The sequence below is a fragment of the Panthera tigris genome, chromosome E1 (genome assembly GCF_018350195.1).
Source record: "Panthera tigris isolate Pti1 chromosome E1, P.tigris_Pti1_mat1.1, whole genome shotgun sequence".
Taxonomy (NCBI): Eukaryota; Metazoa; Chordata; class Mammalia; order Carnivora; family Felidae; genus Panthera; species Panthera tigris.
This window is the reverse complement of record NC_056673.1, coordinates 35,499,032-35,514,805: the sequence shown is the minus strand read 5'-3', so window position 1 is coordinate 35,514,805 and position 15,774 is coordinate 35,499,032. Positions and strand designations below refer to the sequence as shown.

At 49.4% G+C, this 15,774-nt stretch overlaps 1 protein-coding gene across 1 annotated transcript in view; it reads right to left on the bottom strand.

The window, feature by feature from the left end:
* Window positions 1-12,596, bottom strand: part of FAM117A (family with sequence similarity 117 member A) — a 43,673-nt gene extending 31,077 nt beyond the window's left edge. The window contains exon 1 of the mRNA XM_042967840.1: window positions 12,386-12,596. Within this exon, the coding sequence (XP_042823774.1) occupies window positions 12,386-12,581 (196 nt within the window). The 5' untranslated portion in view covers window positions 12,582-12,596. The remainder of the gene's footprint in view (window positions 1-12,385) is intronic.
* Between the last annotated feature and the right edge of the window lie 3,178 nt (window positions 12,597-15,774).

Sequence of the window (15,774 nt, the reverse complement as noted above, 5' to 3'; positions counted from 1 at the left end):
CTACATCCCACCTAGTGGTTCTCCACCCGGCCTCGGACATTCTGGAACTGACCTAGCCTAACCTCAAATCCCAGGCAAACTCCCAGGCTGTTGCCCTACCGGTGGAAAAACCCCAAAGTGTGCTGGGCAACATTCCAGGACAGCCCCTGCAATGCTGCCCTGATCTCTCCGGTTGTTCAGATGGGAGGCTCAAAGGTTATGCAGTGCCTCCCGGGTAAGCCTAGTCTGAAAAGCAAGATTAGATGGACCCTCCAGAAACAGCCTCGAAAGGTATGATGATTTTTTTCCTACCATCAGTGTATGCCCAAGACCACTGATGACTTCAGAGCAGAAGGACGCTTGCCAGGTCACCTCTCTACACGTGCTTGCACAGATGGAGGTGGACGGGGCAATACATGTCACTGGGGGATAAGTTACGCCACCTTCCCCGTACGCGATGGGCTTTGTGCCTGCTCTTAAATCAAGGGCTGTTAAATAGTATTGGTATCTTCTTTTATAAATCAGGCGAAGAAAAGGTTTAGCCGCCTGAAGCAAAGGAAAATTTGGTCCAGAGAAACCGTTTGGAAGGTTAATTACCAAGACGTCCTATCTGTACCTCTGAGAACTGGAACTGACAGGTGCCCGGGGGGCTCAGTCCATTAAGTGTCTGACCTCGGCTCAGGTCATGATCTCCAGGTTCGTGAGTTCGAGCTCTATGCTGGCTCTATGCTGTCAGCGCGGAACCCACTTCAGATTCTCTGTTCCCCTCTGCCCCTCCCCCACTTGTTCTCGCTAAATACACAAATAAATAAATACTTAAAAAAAAACAAAACAACTGGAACAACAAGGCTCCTTTGCCGCTGTCCCGTCTAAGTAGACCGCTTTTGGCCCCCTTTACACGACCCAACAGGAATTAGGGGGCGGTCTTCCCCCATCCTCCTGCATCTTGTTTTGACCCTGGATGTCATCCACCTGGCACTTTTTTAGGGGTAGGACAGAGCCGAGAAGAATCGGAGAATAGCGGGGATAGCCCTTATAACTTGATGACCGCCTTAAGGCAAGCAATCTGAGTCCACAGGAGCTGGGGTAATAATACAGCAAATGTTCATGGGTTTATTTCACATAACTGGCTGGAGCCCATGGGGAAAAAATCCTTTGATGCCCCACTTAACCAGTCTCATGGCTCTAGGGTGGCCACAGGAAGGCCCTGCAAATAAAGGACACGTGCTAAAACTAAATTTTTGCCAAAACTGTACTCTCTGTGTTAAGTAGAGGAAGACTTACTCGCTTACCCCAATTCTGGAAGCTGGGGGGGAGGGGGAATATCGGTTAAGCAACACTGTCAGGAATAATTCAAGGGGTTCAAGGAGCGCAGAGAGCTGTAAAACATGTGGTTTGGGGTTCGAGCAAAGGGGCCAGGAAACAAATGACAGCGTCTGAACTTCTCCCTCTGCTGGCTCAGCGGGATGGTCAGATGCACCCTCTTCGGGTCCTGTGGTTAGTAGGTTTTTGATGACTGAGAGCGAGCCCTCCCTTTGTGTACGAAGTTGTACCTCCTGGGCACTTGGGAAGACACGCCGCACCGAACTGCATAAATGTCCCCCCCACCCCACCCCAGGCTCCTGAGGGTCCACCGGCCACCTGGTGCTCAGTCGAGAAAGCGCTCTGGCCCAGGCCCGTACTCTGGCGTTGCTTTCTATACCAAACCCGACTGTTCTCACCCTCCGATCGCGGACGTAAAAACTCAAAATAGAATCACTCCACGGCTCTGGCGCAAGACAGGCCTCCGGTCTCCTGCACTTTAAGAAACGTAGAGAGCTGACTGAAGAGCAGAGTTAAAGAGTGTTTCTTAGAAGAAGGAAGCAGTTTTCCCCGAGGAGGTACCTGGACATCATGAGCGGACTCAGTGCACTTCGGCAGACCGCTGCAGTGCTGCTGACCCCCGGGCTGGGCCAGCGCGGGGCACGGACGGGGCTCAGGCACGCCACGGCAGGCACCCGATCGTTCTTGGACTCTGATGGCCCCCTTATCCCGCTCAGGGAGTAAGGACAAGCCGCAGTCTAGTCTCCTGAGGGGTGGCCTACTACAGGGGTCAATACGTGGACCCCAATCCTGCCTCGCCCCCGTGCGCTACGTGGTCACTTTACTTCTCTGGGCTTCAGTTTTGCTGTCTGTTAAATGGGGAGAATAAGAGATGTTATAAGATGGAGGGAAGAGAGCATATATTCTACAGAACTCCTGGTCCAGTCACACTAGTCAAGCGTGTACTCATGTTTTAAACTTTTTATTCGGAAATAATCTCGAGCTCACAGATGCCAGCACACGAACAGCATATGGGACCCCCACATAACCTTTACCCAGATTCACCTTCTGTCAGACCCTGGCCCCACCTGCTTTTGCCATTCGCTTTCTGTCACGTGCACTTTTTCACACGCACACACTTACTCGACACCTACGTGGTCACTCACGCTCCAGACACACACTCACGTTCAGATAAACACACATACCGTCCTTTGTTGGGTCTTTGGGTGGTGTTCTGTTTGAAAACAAGGACGTATCGGAGGGTGGAAGGTTCGAGATGAAATGGAAGCCAGGGGGCCCTTGCTACTTGGTGGTGGGTCCACTGCTCCTCTCCCTTCTCCCTGCCTCCAATGCAAACAGCTAGGGCTCAAGTGCCCCGGCTTAGGGATGAACTCATATATGGACAGGGACAAGAAAGAGTACCTGATACAGAAAATGGTCGGTTACTCGTTTCTTTAAACAACAAAAACCACAAAAAAACAACAACAAAGCAGTTATATGAACCATGGAAATAGTTTTATTATACACAATTGTTTTCGATAATATTTGTCATAATGGGATTCTCCCTTATGAAGTTGAGAACCACTGCAGGTCGGCATACGGCTATCGGAACATTCAAGAATTCTACACAAAATCTAATTTCGTGCGAGAGGTCAGGAGGGAAGAGCTGCCCGTCACCCTCTCGGGAGAGGCCAGGTGACCTCTGTGAAGCAGGCCAGGCAGTTCTCCGTGACACCAAGCCCCTAGATGATGGAGCTTTCTCCTGAGTTCCAGTCCCCGATATTCCCCTTTACTGCACGCATGCTGGTCTCATCAAGGCACTACCACATGTCACAGTGACTACTCCCATGTAACCTGAAGCTAGGAGGAGGAGACGCACTCAAATAGAGCGTGGCGGGGAGGGGGGTGGTTTGCACCAGGGATTCCCTCCCTGTAAGGAAGACTAAGCTGTCATCGTGGTACCATGCCACCCGCCCCTGCCCCCCACCGAAGGAACGCACCACCCGCACTTATTCCCAGGTGCTCTGTGGGGTTCCAAGTAGTCACATATAAGAAAGACGCCCTTTCCCACAGGCTCTACCTTAGGGGTCTCTCCCTGACATGGCCCCAAGCTCTCCAGGACTGTGACCCCACAAAGGCAGGAAAACCCTGCCTGCCTCCTGGGTCTATCTGTCCCTGGTTAGCTTCGCATTCCGCGCGGAAATGGTGCCACTATCCTATCACACATTTAATACACGAACCACCACCTCCCAATGGGCCACACCAAACGGACAGGCGCTGATGGGGTGCCCAAGGAACGACAGGCTTCTTTGCCGTCCCTTTTCCTTTCCAATTCTCTTCGGGTCAACCGAACGAACGAATTTCCACTCCTGGGCTCCAGGCATACACGCAGAAGGGAAACAAAGGCTGGGCGTGTGCAGGGCAGGCAGCAGAGGGTGCCAACCTGGGAGGAAATTCACAATGGGTTCTCCACACAGATGTGGGAAGAGCCCTGAGATCAGGAGCAACAGGGCTTTATTAGTCACGTGGTCTGGGGCAAGTCACTTCCTTTCTGGGCCTCGGTGACTTATCTGCGAAAACAAGTAAATGCCACCTGCACCTACAGGGCTGAAGGAAAAAAAAAAAAGGCTAGAGCTACTTATAAGCTCAACTTCCCTGAACAAGACAAAAACTTGTTGGGATTCACCGACTTTGCTTTCCGTGTGAAGTAGCTGCTTTCGTCTTCTCCTGTGAACGCAGAACCACCCAGGTCCGCGGTTCCAGCGAGAAAGAGCCCAGATGCTGCTCTCGGCAGTGAGAGGTGCACACGCCACACGGGTGCGCGGCTCATACCGCCTTCTTCACAATCTCTAAATCCAGACTGCGTAATGCCGTGAGAAAGCTCTCTGGTTGCATCCCCTCCGTCTCGCCAAAGGCCATCGAGCTCCACCCTCAACCCCAGTTGGTCTGTCATATCTGATGGGTATGAGTTACAAAGACAATCCCCAGACAGAGGCCGCGTGGCAGGTTTACAGCCAGCTCGCAGGTGTGGGGCAGGGAGCACACGTGTCATGGGCGCCCGTTCTCTCCAAGCCGTGTGGGCAATCAAACACGCACCGAGCACAGAAAACTCTTCAAGGGAAGGCAGTAGTGTGTGGGGTAGGGAGGAGGAGAAGGGAGGTCGAGGTAACAGAAGCTGTCTCTCCTTCCTCTCAATCACAATCTTACTCTGTCCAAAGTTACCCGCCCCCAGCCCCCAGCTGGGCAGGTGTATAAAACCATTTTGACTAAGCCGCCGGGCCCATGGTTGGCAACTTGAAAGGCAGAGGAACACAGTCTCCGTGGATGACGGTGCATGTGTCCAGGGCTCGGAGAAGGATGACGGGCATCTCTTTCGAGCATTTCCCCGCTTGCTGGGGGCCTGGGGGGCACAGGAGGAGCGGGATGGTGTCTGGCTTGGGAGAGGGGGACTCCCAGCCTGATCACACCTCTAGGTGAAGCCTGAACCCCGCCCCACCCCCACCCCGGGCCCACAGCCAGTTCTGCTCCCTAGCCTAGAAAGGCCAGCGATTCACACTTTGTTTTTCTGCTTCCCTTTGCTATACATTAGAACACTACTAGGAATGTGGTGTAAATCCACCTGGAATGAAAGGGTACCCAGTATTCATCTTGGTTTCCTTGGCCTGTCACCCATAGCCACTTCTAAGCCTAAATAAAGCCAGGTAGTCTGGCTTTTTTTTTTTTTTTTTCACGGAATCATAACAAAATCCTAAACGTTGGCTGTTTTCATGGATCGACCTGGTAACTAATTGCCCAAGCTCACCCTCTGGCTTTAAGTACGAAGGGAAGGGAACCTACAGGCCTAGCAATGACATCCATGGAAATGCCACGTCTTTGCCACCAGCTGGGCTTCAAGCCCAATGACCAGGATGAATAGGAGACCAGTGATTTAAAGAGAGAGAGAACACTAACACTTCGGGGAGGTGGGGGGGGGGGGGTTGCCTTGGAAGTAGCTGCAGAGAGGTATTATAAAGGGGGCACAGTGTGTGGGGACCAGAAGTGGGAAAAACCATTTCAAATGAGCCTGGGGGAAGTGTGGCTCACTCTCCCCACCCCTGCTGCCTTTCCAGCAACTCAATCCAACAAGTATTTATTGAACACGACACTCCCCATCTGCCCTGGCCCTCCCTCTGCAAAAACACTCAAATCTGTTCAAGCTGCAGGGTGAGTTCCATTGCACTTGAACTTGAAACATGAGGTGCCTACCTTTTAAAAAGGCAGGCACACAATTTGCAGCACGGGCTGAAGGGCCTAAAGAGGTCTGAAAAAGTGAAGAAACACAGCTGACCAGACAGGGCCACACCAATGCCACTTTTGAAAGGGAAGGGAAGAGAGGAGAGTAAACGCTTAATTCAACCTTAGGGAGAATAACGCATTGGCCAATTAAAAAAAAAAAAAAAAAAAACAACTTACTAGAAATATCCCAGTAATTCTCTAATTAACCCTACCTAACACTAAATATTCCTTTATTCTATTCCTCCTCCTGCCTGGCTTTGTATTTTATTCACTTGTGGACATGTTAGTAATTTGCTCTTGGAGTCTTATGGTTAATCCTACCTTTGCCTCTTAAGGAGGTGAGACCACAAGGCTCTCGCGCATGTTTTCATTTAGGATCAGATGACAGGGGATTCAGGTAACAGAGCTGGGGTAGACTGGGCCTGCGCTGATTAACATAGTTCCCTCCACCTCCAAAAGCCACCCTCCACTTGCAAGATAGGGAGTTCAGGGCCCGAGAAGAGGCACCCCAAACTTATAACTCTGCCCTGCCAAATATTGCCCATTCTCTAAGAAGCCACATTCGGGCAGCCACACAGAAGATTCCACTGCCCCTGATCACAGGCCTGCTGCTTCGGATCAACCAAAGCCCCCAGAGGAATCTTCCCAGGCCTCCCCCAGCCTCCCACCCTTTTTATTAGGGAGCCGGAAGTAACAATTGTTCATGCGCAGGCAATGCTGAGCTCAAGGCACTCCATCTAGGGCTCGTGAGCAGGGCAGGGTAAGTGTCTGTCTGCACAGAGCCCAGACTTCAGTTCCAGGTTCCTGGAGCTAAAAGATTCCCTATCATGAGACACTTTGATAGCATTCTTCTCAGTTCGTTAAATCCACCCTTGATTGGCTGTAGCCTTCTGACACAGTGAAAGTGAACCGAGGCTCATTCGGGCCTGAGGACAAACATTTAAAAGACTCCGAGCTGAGCACGCAGCTTTGTAGTGACCCTGAGGAAGAGGTGTGGAGGAGAGAAGCAAAGCGCCGGGAAGAGTTTTCAAAACCAGGAGGTTTGGTGGGGACCATGAGCTGGAGGCCTGAGTGCGGGCAGCCGGCGGTAGAGAAACTCCCTCCATACAGCTGTTCCCAAGAACAACGAGCCCTTCACAAGCGCCACACCGCTGGAGAGGAATTGGAGCACGGATAATTTATAACTTCAAATATAATCCAAAACTCTTTTCTCTCAGAGATCAGGATTTGGTTTTGACCTAACAATGTGAATAGATTCGGCTCGTGTTTGGTTAATTCATAACCCTGCAAACCAAATAATGGAGCCCTCTGTGAAGATTCAACTCAGGCAGGGGGAAAAGTGGCCCAAGTCTCCCACTCATCTTTTGGCGGCTTCCACTCCTCCCGGCTCCTGTTCTAGCCACCTCAAAGTCGGGTAAAACTTACTAACAACCCAAGAAGGGATTGTCCACTCTCACTCAACCAACGTGCTGGTAGGTACCCACCTTCTCTCTAGATTGGGAAGGAGACACAGGTTTTCCCCTTGCAGCCCCTTGAGAGGGCTCCAAACTGCCTGTAGAATAAGGGTAAGCCCAGGTATGACTAGGAAAGCATTTGAGCAGGTGTCAAACAGCACTTGATAAATGGGATTGTGTCAGCCAGATTGAAACAGCAGACCTGCCCCCACAACATATCACACTTTGAAGTGTGAATCCTTATAGCACAAAGGCTCTATGTGAGAAGCGTACAAACCCAGAGGAGGATGCTTGCTTTGTTTTCCTTTTTTAAAAAGTAATCTCTACACCCAACGTGGGGCTCGATTTCACAGCCCAGAGATCAAGAGTCACACGCTCCACCAACTGAGCCAGCCAGGAGCCCCGAGGATGCCTGATTTCTAACACTTCCATTAAGACCAGGGAATACACTGAGTGATGTATAGAATGGGTGAACCATCTTGTACAGCTGAAACTAATATAACGCTGTATGTTAATTACACTTTCATGAGAAAAAGAGTAAGATCAAGGAAGAGCGTGGCCGTGGTGCCCATGACACCGTTCGATATAACGTAGCCAAAAATACGGGTAAAGTGTTCTCTGCTATTAAAGCCCCCCAACTACTTTGGCAAAACTCATGTGGCCACCGCAACTGGAAGTTTTCCGGTCCCACCCCAAATTTTCTGGAGATCTGGCTGCACTTGGAACCAGAGAGAATCATGTCCTCTTACCATCACACCCCACTTTTGTTCTCACCCCTCCTCCACTGACCTCAGATGGTTTAAAGTATCCTAGCTCTACATTACGTGAGCGGGGAACTTCCCATATACATAATCCTTCGCGATCCAAAACACCAAAGAGCACTTGGACCCACACTCCTTTGCGTACCAGAGGGATAAAGCAGTGAGGCAACCGTGGCCCCCAAATTTCAAGGATGCCGTCACCGGTGATATCATTTAAGAGAGACTTCTAGCAGTGCGTTTTGCTGACCGTGTGCCTGGTGTGGGCAAAGCTGTCAAAAGCAAGTAAGCAGCATCAGGCTAAGCGGTGTTTAACGCTTCCCAGACAGAAGCTGCCTCCATCACAGAGTTTTCAAGAACAGCTGGAGCTCTTGAAGGATTTAAAAGTGCACCCCCAGGCTTCATTATAGCAAGGTGGTTCCTTGGCATAGAAGAATTGGGATTGCTTCTGGTACCAGGGTCCAGAAGGACCAGGAATTGATGAGGGCTGTCTCTCAAGGTCCCTAATAAGGGACCTCCTTTATGTGGTTCCAGACCTATCTAAACACCCATCCCCCAAGGACTAAGTTTCCAAAGCACTGCAAGGAAAGGAGTTTAATAATTACCGATAGCATTGCTAATAACAATGCGGCCTTATATTCACTGAAACGGCCATCCAGGAGAACCAAGTGGACATTTGAAGTAAACCCATCCTACGTCCCCATGGGGAAGCCAGCATTTTAGGGCGGCCATGACTACCGCCGGCTGTCAGCGGTCTGTTCAGAAAGAGAAAAGGTGTGGAGAAAAATCCCAAACAGGAGATAAACCTCAAGTAATTTCCAATGGAGTTGAAATGCGTTCACTGCAGTTGTTTCCGATGGGGGTACGAAGGGAGGGGGTACACATTTGCCTAACAGTCAAGCTTTTATGTAAATCCAAATTAGTTTATGTCCACTGAACACATGCCACCTGAAGACAGCGGCGGGGCAGGTGGGCAGTGGAGGGTAGATAGCCTCCATTCACACGTGCTGATCTCCCACAAAGACTGAGAACTGACTAGAGGCAGATGACCCCCCCCTTTTCTTTTCGCCTAAAATAGGAGTGGGAATATAGGCTTGTTACCTTTCTTTACCCTCTTAGAATTTTCTGAGAAAGTATACGCTACACGTATTGAAATTGATCTTTATACAGGAATAATGGTAAGGAACATTGTCTAAGACAAAGGTATCCCAACTTTTCCTACAAAGTGCTATGATAGTAAATATTTTAAGCTTTGTGAGCCTTATGGTCTCGATCACAACTAGTCAACTCTGTCACCATGGTGCAAAAACAGCCACAGACAACACTAAAGAAAGGAGCATGGCTGTGTTCCAATAAAACTTTATTTACAAAAACAGGCAGAGGCCTGGATCTGGCTGCAGGCCATAATTGCCAACCCTTGGTTGAAGAAGGTTCTGATGGGCACAGGAGGTACACAGGCAACACTTGGCTCCCCCAGCACCTAGCTGGCCCCAGTAATTCTTCTCCACTAGAGAAGAATTTGCAAAGCTGGATTAAACATTATCTTCATTCTAGAGATATGAAGACAGAGACACTAAGCAGGATAGGGAAGACTGAAACCCAGAACAATTCACCTCCTAGTCCCGTTTGGTCCATCAGTGGTCCTGGAAGAACATAAAAGTTAGCAGCCTCCAGTTGACATGAGAAGCAAACGAGAATTTAATTAGAGGGGGAACTGCCATAAGAAATGTATCTTGGGTTGCTATTCCCCACTGGTTGATCTTAGCTTTCTTAGAGTTGACCTTCATTTTCCTCAGGGCTTTCTTTTGCCTTCCGCGCTGCTAGCCCAGGCTCAGAAAAGAATGAAGCCGTTCCTCACTTTATGAAGACATTCCTTATGGATGAATGGCCACAGAAGGTAAATCCGTTCTTTACACCGTCACCCTGTGTTACAAGGTCTAACGTATCTCGTCAGGAACACAACGGGGTGTGTGGGAGAGAGATAACTGCACAGCCCTGAACGCTACGTCGCCTCGAGATGGGAAACAAACAGTGATGACACCTGACTATCCCTGAAACCCAGTCCCAGCTCACGGGCCCGTTTTCAACAGTTGGGTTCCAGAGCCCTGTTTAGAAAGCTCATTTTAAAAGATGAGGGAATACAAGTGCAGGAGGAGGCCCTGAAATTCTGAAACCTGCAGTACTGGTTCCAGACCAATATAGGTTTGCTCTTTGAAGCCTGAAAGGCAATGGGTTTTGGCCAACACTGCTCTCACCTTGGCTAGGTGGAGAGAAGGGTGACGATCAGCAGCGGCAAACACGGATGGCACCTTCTGCTAGTAAATGGCAGAGCCCGGATCGTAAATGCAGGAATTCTGGCACCCAAAGCCAGGAGGATTCTCTTAAGGGTTTATGAATGCAAGGCGTTTCCTCCTATCACACATACCCTACTGGCCTAGAGGAAACCATTCCTGCCACTTCTCAAGCGCAAGATATGGAAACAATCTGAATGCACATAGACGGTAAAGTTAACACGTAGAAGACCTAATGTGCTCCTAAACCAAAGGCCATACACGTTTCCCTTAACGTCTACTCACAAAGAAGTCCACAGGCCCAGACCGCTCCTTCCTTCTACCTTTCCTCTGTCCTGCCTCGCTGAAAATCTATCCATAATCCCACTAGATACCAGATAATTGCCTCATGAATGCCTCTGGGGTACGAACAGGTGCAGAATTTACCCATCAGCCCAAATCCATACACAAGAAGCCACTCAACGCGCCCGAAACCACGCAAAAAGTTATGCAGAACTCTAGCTTCCTATGGTTTTTACCAGGATCTTAGGGCCCGTGGCCTTATAGAAAGAGGCCATGTAAAGAACCCAGGTATCCAAACCTACACTCTTCTTTCCACAGCATCCACCAGTGCTTGTGCCTTCAGTGTTAGTTCTGTGGTAGACACAAAATGACCGCTCTTAAAATACGATCGCTACCAGATTTCCAGCTACTGCATAGGCAGGCTTTCTGTTGATTTCTACTAAAAGCGACTAAGGCTCTGGTGCTCGCTGTTCTACTAACTTCCCTGGACTCCAGGGAAGTCCAAACAAAACCAACAGGTTTGTAACCTTGTGGTTTGCTTTATGGCTCAAGATAGGCATGAGTTTGGGCATTGCCCTGCTCTACGCTACCAGATTCTAGGCATACTTTTTACTAGTTGGTCGCCATCTTGCTGCCCGATTTGCCCAAGTTTTCTGTGTTCCAAGATGCAGTGTTAACATTCACACTGCCCATCCAAAGAGACTTGGACTTTCAACTTCAGAGACCCTCTTAATCCCGTTCCTATCTAGAAAGGCACTGTAGCAACTATAATTTCAGGAGGGGGGAGTGTGGCGATGAGGCTTAGTAATCACAAAAAGCTCAAGAAACTCTGGTGTAGAGAATGTCATTAACCATTAGATGGCAGAGACCATGACTCCTGTACGTTTGGTAGACTCTGAGGCTTTGGAAGTGTGCAGTGATCTTTTTCACATCTGGTGTGAATCAAGTGCAAGCCTCACTTTCCACTTATTGCCAACCTCCTCATGTCAGTGGGTTCCTTTCCCCATTCCTAACTGCCTGCCTTTGTGGGGGATCCATCACAGCTTTGAGTGTGAAAGCAAGGTTAATCTTGCTCCTCCCTAGCTTCCCCACACCCACCACACCAAGCTGCTCTTAAGACACCGTCTCAGTGCTGTTCAGAAAATGGGGGTATTTGCCACAGTGTACTTGACTGTAGCCCTCACCCCACTGCCACGTTGGCTGGCAATGCCTGGGACAAAAACAGCCTTGGTGGGGGTAGGAGGGAATGGCAGGGGGCAAACTGCCCAGGCTCTACACACACACACACACACACACACACACACACACACACACACACACACGATGCTTGGAATGAGACAGCCATATTAAGCAGGTCAATGATCTGGGAGCATACAACTTGTGGGCCACACCAAGAGGAATGTAGGGAAATCGGAGCGGAGCGTTTGTACCGTAGTGAACGCCGTTAAACTAACTTATTCCAACGGCTCGGATGAAATCAGCTCCGGGAGGTGGCATAAAGGGAAGTGCACGTGAAGGGCTGGGGAAAGGAACTCCAGAGCTGTGGAGCGGGATGCCGGGGCCAAACTCAAGTTGGAGAAGTAACACATGGCTCCACGGGGCTCTCCTCCATGCCCCTCCCCCTCCCGGTGCAGACGTCCAGCGCCCACCGGCTCCTCGCTCCAGCGCCAGCCTGCACAGGGCGCCCCCTTCACGCGCCACTCATTCCTTCCTCACACCTCGCTGCCACCCCTGCGTCTTCCACTCACCCCCACACGACACCTCTGCCCACTTTTCGGTTACGCCCCCAAAGCCAGCCTCCGTCTGCCATGTCCCTCCCCTTACCTCCCGGCCCCGACTCCCCGCACACTCTGTCCCAGCGGTGGACCCAGCGTTCACCGCTCCTCGCTCTCGCCGCCCTCGCAGACTTTGCGCGACCCCCTTTCTCTCCCCTCGCCCCCGTCCACTTCCCCCTCACGCTTCTCCCCACACCCCTCCCCCCCGTCACGCGCCCCCCCTCCCCCAACGACTCCTCCCCCCGGTACCCGCTCCAGGCCCGGCTCACCTGCGCGGCCACCCCCGTCCCGGCGCTGGTGCGGCTGCTGCAGCTGGAAGGGGACCGTGGCCCTGAGCGGCTGCAGCCCAGCCCGGGGGGAGCCGACGGGGGCTGGGGGAGAGCAACCCCGCCGGAGCCCCCCGGCCCCTCCGCGCCCCGGCCCCCAGGGACCTCCGCCTCTGCCGCCCGCTGCGGCCCCCGCCATCGCCCGCCCGACAGCCTGCCTGCCTCGGCCCCACAGCGAGCCCCACACAGCCCCCCAACCCCCGCTGCGGCCGCTTATCTGCCCTGCGGGGCGGAGACCGGCCCCCTCAGCCCAGAGCTCTCATTGGCCCGCATACCCCCAGACCCCTCCTCCCAACCAATTCGCGGCTTGTTCTTCCCTTTCTAGTGGATGACTGGTCGATATGCCTAGCGATCCAACCCTAGACCCCACCCTCATCCCACCCCCTCCCGCTTTCCTCTGCCCGAGGGGCCGCTGATTGGTCCATCCGGAAGAGGGCTGGTTCTCCAGTGCCACCAATGAGAAGACGCAGAAAAGGGGAGCGTCACACCCAGTCCCAGGTAGTATGCAAATACTCTGTCACGTGACGTCAGGCTAAGCGGGGGCGGGGCCGGGTGTAAGATGGAATCAAATACTAGTAAAATCATTATGGGGGGTAGGGAGGAGTGTCAAACTTCCAGCAATTGAGCCCGGCAAGCACCAAGAAAGCGATAAGTTCAAAAAGCATTACTTTTGATTTAACCTAAAAATGTGAGTTTTGAGTCCTCATAGGATCTCAGTGCTGCTTGCAAGCTCCAAAGTAAGATTCTACACATTAATACAAAGTTTGCATATATTTGCGTGCGATTTGCATTATCTTCGTGCACTTAATGGCTACCGTGCCTCATGTGACACCCACATTTGTCTTTCTCCACGTTTCCAAGTCCCTAGCTGGTGTGGGTCCAACCCCCAAAAAAAAAAAAAAAAAAAAGCAGCTGCTAGCCTGTAAATTATATTGAGACTGAAAAGGAGCTGGGAATTTCCCTTCAGAGCCGTCCATTCCAAGTCTAACTCAGCAGAGTGGAAGGAACAAAGTGAGAAACTTGCCCAAATTTGCACAGTGACTCCATTAGCAAATCCTGGTCTTCCCAGTTTTATGCTCTCTGACCTACAAGTCAAAATGAGATGAGACGGTCCCCGAAGAGGATGCATGCTTTTGTAAAAATCAATGCTATAATATATATGAGGATATTTGGGAAGGAAACAGCACTTAAGTAAGTTACTATTAAAAACTATTACTCTTCAAAAGAAAAAAATATTACACTTGGTATTTATTAACTGTTTTGTTCTATATATGGAAAAAGCAAAAGGCAATGAACCCTGGATTGTCTGCGATAAGGGACCACACAAATAATTGGATAATTCCCTCCAGATTTATATTTAGCTATGAATTCTATTTTTGATCTTGCTACAGATTTATCTTTCTATTTCTGTTTTTGCCCACTTTAATGTTAAAATGAAGGTATTCCCTGAAGCCATACTAGCTAATCAGAGAAAAGGAGGTAATCTGGGAGCATCCTGCAAGGCAAGGAGAGGTCATTCTGTGATTATGTATTGAAAACAGATAATACCCAAAGTGGAAATTCAAGAGTTGGTTGAATACTAAAATCAGTTTACATACACAAAACAAACTGAGGCAGTGGAACATCCTGAAGAATGGTTTTCTTTGCAAAAAGTATACTCTAGCGGAGTTGAAGGGTATACTTCAAGATCTGGCATTTGAAATCTTTTTTATTGGCTGGGAAACGCTGTAATCCTTTTCCATGAAGAAGACAACTTTAACACAGGCAGATAGAAATGAACAAAAACTGATGAAGTGATAAAAAAAATCAGAGTCTTTATAAACTTAACTCAGTTTCTTAAAAAGTGTCTTGCAACCTATAATATTCCTCAGGTGCAATTAGTTCAAAGTCTTCATATTCTTTTTATCATTTTTTTTTTTTTTTTTTTTTTACATTCTCATGACAATCTGGAAGAAGAAAACCATAGATTTTTATTAGGGAGCGAGTAAGGAAACTAAGGGCCAAAAAGGTGAGTCCTTTGGATTTCTAGCTCAGATTTTTATCAGATCTTATGGAACCGCCCTGTCCCACATCTCCATTAACAAAATCAGTAATGGTAGCAGCTAACATTCACTGAGTTTCCTTCTCTATGTCAGGTACATGTTAAGGACTGTGTGTTCATTCTCTCATTTAATGCTTGTTATCACCCCTGTGAGATGGGTATCATCTCTGATTCAATGAAGTTTCAGAAAGAAATAGCATGCCCAAGGTTACTCAGGCAGCCTGACTCTGGAGTTGAACTATTCTTGTAAAACTGTCTCATGAACACAGATGGATTACTACTTATCTTTTACATAAAGCGTCTCCAAAGATGCAAATTTGGTTGAGACGTTCAAATCAACATTTTCCTACTACTTTATAGCTTTCACATACATCATCTCATTTAATTTTCACCACACCCCTGTAAAGCGGGAAAAAAATGCAGACATTTTGTCCCTATTTGACAGGGACGAACCTGAACCTGATTCTCGGTAGCAGTTGTTCAGAGAATAGAGCGCTCTTGATATTCCTTGGTACCTGGGGGACTAACTCTGAGTTTCCAGGTAAATGTCTAAGTCACAGGTATTAGATGACTTGTTCAAGAGCATTCACTCAGTAAATGGCAGACCTGGGACTTACATCACAGGTCGTTTGGCTCCAAATTCAAGCACTTTCCCAACCAACTCAACTTCTAGACCACTGGCTGACCTAACAGCCAAAGGATGGTAAGAACCAAAGGATGGCTAGTTGGTCTCTTGAAATCTGTTCTCGCCTGACAACATATCCCATTTCTGGACCCCTCAACAAGTAAATTCTCAGACAATTTTAGGAGATGATGAGTGATTTTTATTGGTTGAGCCATACAGGATGGGTTAGAGGTTAAAGCCCTGGGATGAGGAAGCTTGAAATACTTTGGGCAGGTGGCTTCCTTTCTCTATGCAAGCATCACCTCTGCTCCATTAACCTCGAAGAGTTGTTCTAAAGATAAAATGGCACAGTATTGGAAGATGCACTCTTCCCTTGGAGAGAAGGGTAATGTGGGCAGTCTCAAGGACGTGGTGTTTAACTTTTGTTCTAAAGCCGAGGTACCAGAAAATGAGGGCCCGGACAGTGGAAGAAGAGCTAGCGGAGACAGTGTAGCTGGAGAATTGGATCTGCTGAGGCCAGAGAGTCATGGTCCTTCTTGATAAGTTGTTGGCAGACGACATTCAAGCTGACCTAGCTGAAGGAGTGAGAAGGCAGGCATAGGAGATCCCCGTCCGCTCCTTACTCAGGTATCACACCCAAGCAGCTGTCTCTTATTCCCTTTTCTA